General features: G+C 56.5%; 1 protein-coding gene across 2 annotated transcripts; it reads left to right on the top strand.

Moving 5' to 3' along the window:
- The first annotated feature begins 470 nt into the window (after nt 1-470).
- On the top strand, nt 471-4269 carry S1PR5 (sphingosine-1-phosphate receptor 5). Of its 2 annotated transcripts, none has more exons than XM_081076769.1 (2): nt 471-568; nt 1967-4121. In XM_081076769.1, the coding sequence occupies exon 2, from the start codon at nt 1985-1987 to the stop codon at nt 3176-3178; it is 1194 nt and encodes a 397-aa protein (XP_080932895.1). In that variant the 5' UTR covers nt 471-568; nt 1967-1984; the 3' UTR covers nt 3179-4121. The 2 variants fall into 2 exon arrangements, 1 of the variants encoding a protein (XP_080932895.1); XR_013995125.1 differs by adding an exon at nt 4154-4269 and having other exon boundaries at nt 562-3540.
- The last annotated feature ends 1742 nt before the right edge of the window (nt 4270-6011 follow it).

Raw genomic sequence — 6011 nt, forward strand, 5'->3', positions numbered from 1 at the left:
GGGGATGGGATTCAGGCTCCGGCCATCCCTGCGGTAGACCCCTCCTAACCCACGCTGTTGCGGTCCCTCCGCTGACAGGGGAGTCCGTAGCGTGCAGCCCAGGAGGCTCAGTTGGAAGGTAAGAGGAAAATGGGGAGGGACCAGTGCCCAGGAGCCGGAGGACAGGCGGGACCCCTCTGCTGAGGACTGGGGGAAAGTCAGGCCGCGGCCGTCCCCGCTAAGAACCCTCCTCTTCCCTCGCCTCCCGGTCCTCGCACTGAGACGGGGCGTCCCTGGGAGGGCAGCCCAGTCCCGGAGGGGGCAGCCGAGCGCTCGCCGGTGCCAGTCGCCGCCGGGTCGCGCTCCTGTACCGTGGCGGGTGGCACAGGCTGGCAGCCATGAGCTGGGTGCCGGGTTCCAAGGGGCGGGGCAGATGCGTGAGACCGCCGGCTCTCCGCGTTTCGGGGCCGGCCCCCTCGCCTGCTAGCGCCAGCCCCTCCCCGCTTACCCCCCCTGACCCCCCCCAGCGGCATCCGCTCGCTCCGCTCCAGGCTGTGCGACTGTGCGGAGCTCACAACCAGGGCGCAGGGTGAGTGCACAGCGCTGGGTTCTTGGGGGCGCGGTGTTCTGCCTGGCCCGCAGGTGTTGCCCTGGCCACTACCCGTGTCCCTTGCTTGGGGTTCCTGGGCCTTTCCCAGAGGTGTCCCGGGAAGGGAAGAAGGCGACTACCGGGCTAGATGCGGAGCGCCGGCTGGGGGCGGGGGCGCCTGGAATCTCCCCGACTCGCCCTCCCCGGGCCAAGCCGCTGCAAGTTTCGCTACCTCAGTCCTGCTGCCGGACCAGCCGAGACCAGGCTATCCGCGGAGGTGCAGAGGCTGTGAGCCGGGGCACATTGTCGCCATCAGAGCAAGTGTGACCTGTGTCTGCATGTATTTGACGCCCCCTCCCCCCCCCCCGTGGTTGAGTCCCTTATTCTCTGTGGGTCTGTTTTTGCGCCAGGGATGTGTGCAACTGAAGCCGTCTGACATGCATTTGTACCTGCCATGTCTAAATAAGTCCATTCCCCTCCCTAGGCCTCAGTTTCCTCATCTGTTAAGTGGGGTCTGCGTGATTGTGTAATCATTTCTGCGTGGCTGTGTTTGTGGGGGAGCATGAAAACTTTTGTTCCTGTTTCTCTGCAAAGTACTTTTCAGCCTCAGTTTCCTCGCCTGTAAATTGGGACTGAGGGGAGAGATGTGCAGGGGATTAAAGGGCACAGTCGCAAGTGGGAAGTATACTTTAATGACATGTGTGCCCCTCTACAAGAGCCTGTCTGTGCGATGTGGATTCTGTCTGCTGCCCTCCGGCGCTGCCTCTATGAATTGGGTGGATAGGCTTAGCTTTCTCACGAGGTTTTGTGGTGGATGAAGGGAGTTTGGCAGGAAAAAGCCTTGTGTGAAACAAGACATGTAGATTGTGGGGCTGGGACTCCAGGATGGGGTGTGGGTGGAAGTTGTGAAATTGTGGCTTTTACGACTGGGTGAGACCCTGTCTGCGTGTGGCAGAATTTGTGTCCCTGTATGTCTCTGTCTGTGTAGCTTTGCCCATGGGTGAATATATTTTCGTGTTTTCTTGATGGGGTCTGTGTATGTTTGCCCTAGTTCGTGTCACTGTATTTACGTGTCCCTTTCTGTGTGTGGCTGTATTTGTGTGCGTTCTGTCTGTTTATAGTTGACAATGCCTCTGGATATCCGTATTTGTGTGTGAATTACGAGTAACCCTCAGCAACTGTGGGACTGTGTCATCCTGTCCCGATATTATTTCTGTGTGGGCCTGTCTCCATGGCCAGCCCCCTTCCATCCCGAACTCTCCCTGGGCCACAGTGTACATGTGGGGTGGAGGGCAGGGGGTTAGGGCTCCTTTCCCAGTTCTGCGAGGCACATGCTCGCCTCCGCAGGCCGCGGGGAGGTGCAAGCCCAGCCTGACACTGCACCCGGCCTCTCTGCAGCCTTGGGGCGGGAGGCCCATGGATCCGGGGCTGCTGAGGCCGGCGCCGGTGAGCGAGGTCATCGTCCTGCACTACAACTACACCGGCAAGCTCCGCGGTGCGCGCTACCAGCCCGGCGCGGGACTGCGCGCCGACGCCGTCGTGTGCCTGGCTGTGTGCGCGCTCATCGTGCTCGAGAACTTGGCGGTACTGTTAGTGCTCGGACGCCACCCGCGCTTCCATGCGCCCATGTTCCTGCTCTTGGGCAGCCTCACACTGTCCGACCTGCTGGCTGGCGCCGCCTACGCCGCCAATATCCTACTGTCCGGGCCACTCACGCTGCGCCTGTCGCCCGCGCTCTGGTTTGCACGCGAGGGTGGCGTCTTTGTTGCGCTCGCCGCTTCTGTGCTGAGTCTCCTGGCCATCGCGCTAGAACGCCTCCTCACCATGGCGCGCAGGGGACCCGCACCGGCTGCTCGTCGGGGGCGCACGCTGGCGCTGGCGGCCGCCGCCTGGGGCGTGTCGCTGCTCCTCGGGCTACTGCCAGCGCTGGGCTGGAATTGCCTGGGCCACCTGGACTCCTGCTCCACAGTCCTTCCGCTTTACGCCAAGGCTTACCTGCTCTTCTGCGTACTCGCTTTTCTCTGCATTCTGGCCACCATCTGCGCGCTCTACGCGCGCATCTACTGCCAGGTGCGGGCCAACGCGCGGCGCCTGCGGGCGCGTCCTGGGGCTGTGGGGGGCCTCTCGAGCCGAGTGCGCCGCACGCCGCGCTCGCTGGCGCTGTTGCGTACGCTCAGTATAGTGCTCCTGGCCTTTGTGGCGTGTTGGGGCCCCCTCTTCCTGCTGCTTTTGCTGGATGTGGCGTGCCCGGCGCGCGCCTGCCCCGTGCTCCTTCAGGCGGACCCCTTCCTAGGCCTGGCCATGGCCAACTCTCTTCTGAACCCCATCATCTACACGCTCACCAACCGAGACCTGCGCCACGCGCTCTTGCGCCTCATCTGCTGCGGCCGCCGCCCTTGTGGCCGAGACGGGGGCGCCTCCCCGAGATCCGGGAGCGCCGCTGGGGCTTCAGATGGCCTGCACCGCTGGCTGCCCCCGGACCTGGATGGCAGCTCTAGCCGCTCCGAGCGCTCGTCGCCCCAGCGGGATGGGCTGGACATCAGTGGCTCCAACAGCGCGCCCACAGCCGCTGAGACCCTGGTATCCGCGCCCGCACCAGCTGCAGACTGACGCCTTCTGGCCCGCCATTGCCCTCCCTAAGAGATGTTTTGCAGACTTTTTTCTTTTTAAATAATAGAATTTATGGGAAAAGCAGCCAAAGATAGTGGACGAAGAAGAGACACAGGGAAATGTACTTTATTGGCCTTAAGCCCCACAACAATGAACAAAACAGACAAGAATCTCTGCCCTTGTGGAATTGACGTTCTGCTGGGTGCACAGGCAATAACGGAGTGAAGAAATAATGGAGACAGTTCCAGTGACAATACATTGATGTGAATGTGGTCAGAGGAGGCCTCTCTGCAGACGTAGAGGTAACTGATATGAGCTGAGACGTCATTGTCCCGGGAACACCTGAAGCAAGAGCACTTCCGGTGAGGGAACAGCAGGTGCAAAGTCCATGAGACTGGAACGTTCCTATGTGTTCTATAAAAGCAAGGGCCCAGGTGTGGCTGGAGCATCAGGGAAGGTGAAGGCGGGAGGAAACAAAGGCAGGAAGATGACAGAGCAGATCACTGTGGGCTCAGGGAAGGACTTTACTTTTGCTCTAAGTGCGGTGGGAGCCGTGGAGGGTTCTAGGTAGAGGAGGGTCTTGATTTGGTTCAGGTGTTCACAGATCTCTGTGTGAGGCAAAGATGTAAGCTAAGAGAACAAGGTGAAGGTGACTGCACTGGCCCAGGGGAGTGATGATGTCAACTCTGGATAGATTCTGGAAACAGTGGAAAGAATTACTGAGGAATTGAGTGTGAGAGTGAGAAAGAAAGGAGTCAAGGACAGCTCTGCAGTTTAGAGGAGAAGACCCCAAAGACAGGACACTCTGGGAGTCTCAGCCAATTCCTATCTGAAACAAGATGTCTTTGAGTGTGGTGTCAGATCCTTCATTAAAAAATGAAAATATAATAAAATAATAGGAATTACAGCTTATTGTGCCTGGCTAGTCGCCCCACAGGGGTAAGCTCAGGACACACCTTTTTCTCACCCTTACAGCTACCTTGCAAGGTGGGTCCTCACCCCCAAATGACAGATGAGGGAACTCTAAGCAGTGAGTACCTTGCCCCCAGTGTCTGAGCCAGGATACTTGCCCAGCCTGTCAGGCTCCCAGGCTCAGTCCTTGTGTCTGGCTCCTCCAGAGGGGTCTGCGTTCTCGGCCGGGGGCGATATCAGGGCCCCGTTTGTGCCCATAAAAGGCTCCAGACGCGCTGGCCACGGTCCCCGGCTGTCCCCGAGCGCAGTCCTGACCCCTGGGCGGCCTGGACGGCTGGATGGGGCGTGCGGCGGGGTCGCTTCGGGCTCAGACTGCGGCCCGCCATCTGCCGGGAGACTGCGGAACTGCAAGCAGTCATAAAGCCGTGTGCTTTGGAGGCACTCACCCAGCCTGGGGGCCTGAGTTTCCACCTGCCACGCTCAGGTCCCAACAGGCTACACGCACAGGAAACCAACCTATTCTTGGAACACAAACATTCAAGCTTCGGGTCACGATCCCAGGACTAGACCCAATTCCCCACCTGCCCTGGTGCCCCCAATCCCAGGTTCCTTTAATATTCCAGGAGAGCCTGAAGTTCACCCCATTGTTTAGTTACTTGATGGCGTGATGGTAGATGTATTCACTTGTTCACATTTTACAAAATTCAAAAAACACGTCCCCTTGTTGGACGTGATCACTGTGGGGATTCCTGGGAAACTTCCAGAGCTATTCTGTGGATAAATGAGCTGAAATATAAATATATCTTCCCTCCTATACAATTTTATCACTGCTCTGCATCTTGCTTTGTTCACTTAATAGTATATCCTGGAAATTGTTGCCTATCCACAGATATTTGTATTGTTTGGCTGCCTTAGTCTGCTCAGGATGCCATAACAAACACCACAGCCTCGGTGGCTGAAACAATAGAAATTTATTTCTCACAGTTCTGGAGGCTGGAAGTCCCAGATGAGGGTGCCAGCATGGTTGGGTGCTGGTGAGGATTCTCTGCCTGGCTAGCAGACGGTCACCTTCCCATTGTGTGCTCATGGTGTAGACAAAGCGAAAAGAAGCTCTCTGGTGTCTCTTCTTATAAGGGCACTAATCCCTTCATGGGGCCCCACCCTCATGACCTCATCTAAATCTAATCAATTCAGTCCATATCACTTGTTCTTTTTTTTAAAATTTTAAATATTGAAGTAAATAGTCCTATAGCAAATGTCTTGCTTCTTTTCACTGACTGCATAGTATTTCCCAGCATGGATGGGCCACCACTTATTACACGGAGGGACCTGTGGGTTGAGTCCAATCCTTTGCCTTTATACACCGTGGTGCAAAACACTTCAGTGTACACGTATGTGAGTATACCCTAGATAAATCTCTACAAGTGGCACTGCTGGGTCACAGGGCCTATAGGTTTGATTTTCAGATATGAGAGGTTGCCTTGAGGATGGTGCGAGTATTCCCACAGCTTCCACCACTGCCAGTATTTGCTGACTATGCTATAGCGTCCCCCGCTGGAGGGGTCCAGAACCGCAGACTCACGCATCTGGGAAGGCGGCGGAAGAAGGGTACCCCACCACATGCTCCCGCGGGGGTTTAATCCCAGACCCTGAGCAGGGACACTGAATCCTCCAAATTCATTCTGGAGGCTGGCGGAATTCTTTCTTAGACCTTCTTTGCGTTGCCATTATTCACTTAGTTTTCATAGAGGACTCTTTGAAAAATAGCCTTAAATACATTTATTTAAATGTTAACTTTATATCATAAACAGCGTAAGTGTCAAGTCAGTATTCCTTGCCATGAAAAATAGCGATAGTTAACATCTGTTAGGCACTAGCATTCGCATTTAATGCTCCCGGGTAACCAAGGTGCTAGCATTGT

The sequence above is a fragment of the Rhinolophus hipposideros genome (genome assembly GCF_964194185.1).
Source record: "Rhinolophus hipposideros genome assembly, chromosome: 16".
NCBI lineage: Eukaryota > Metazoa > Chordata > Mammalia > Chiroptera > Rhinolophidae > Rhinolophus > Rhinolophus hipposideros.

Coding starts and splice junctions, on each gene's coding strand:
- S1PR5 (XM_081076769.1), top strand. CDS start 1,985: ATGGATCCGGGGCTGCTGAGGCCGGCGCCGGTGAGCGAGGTCATCGTC.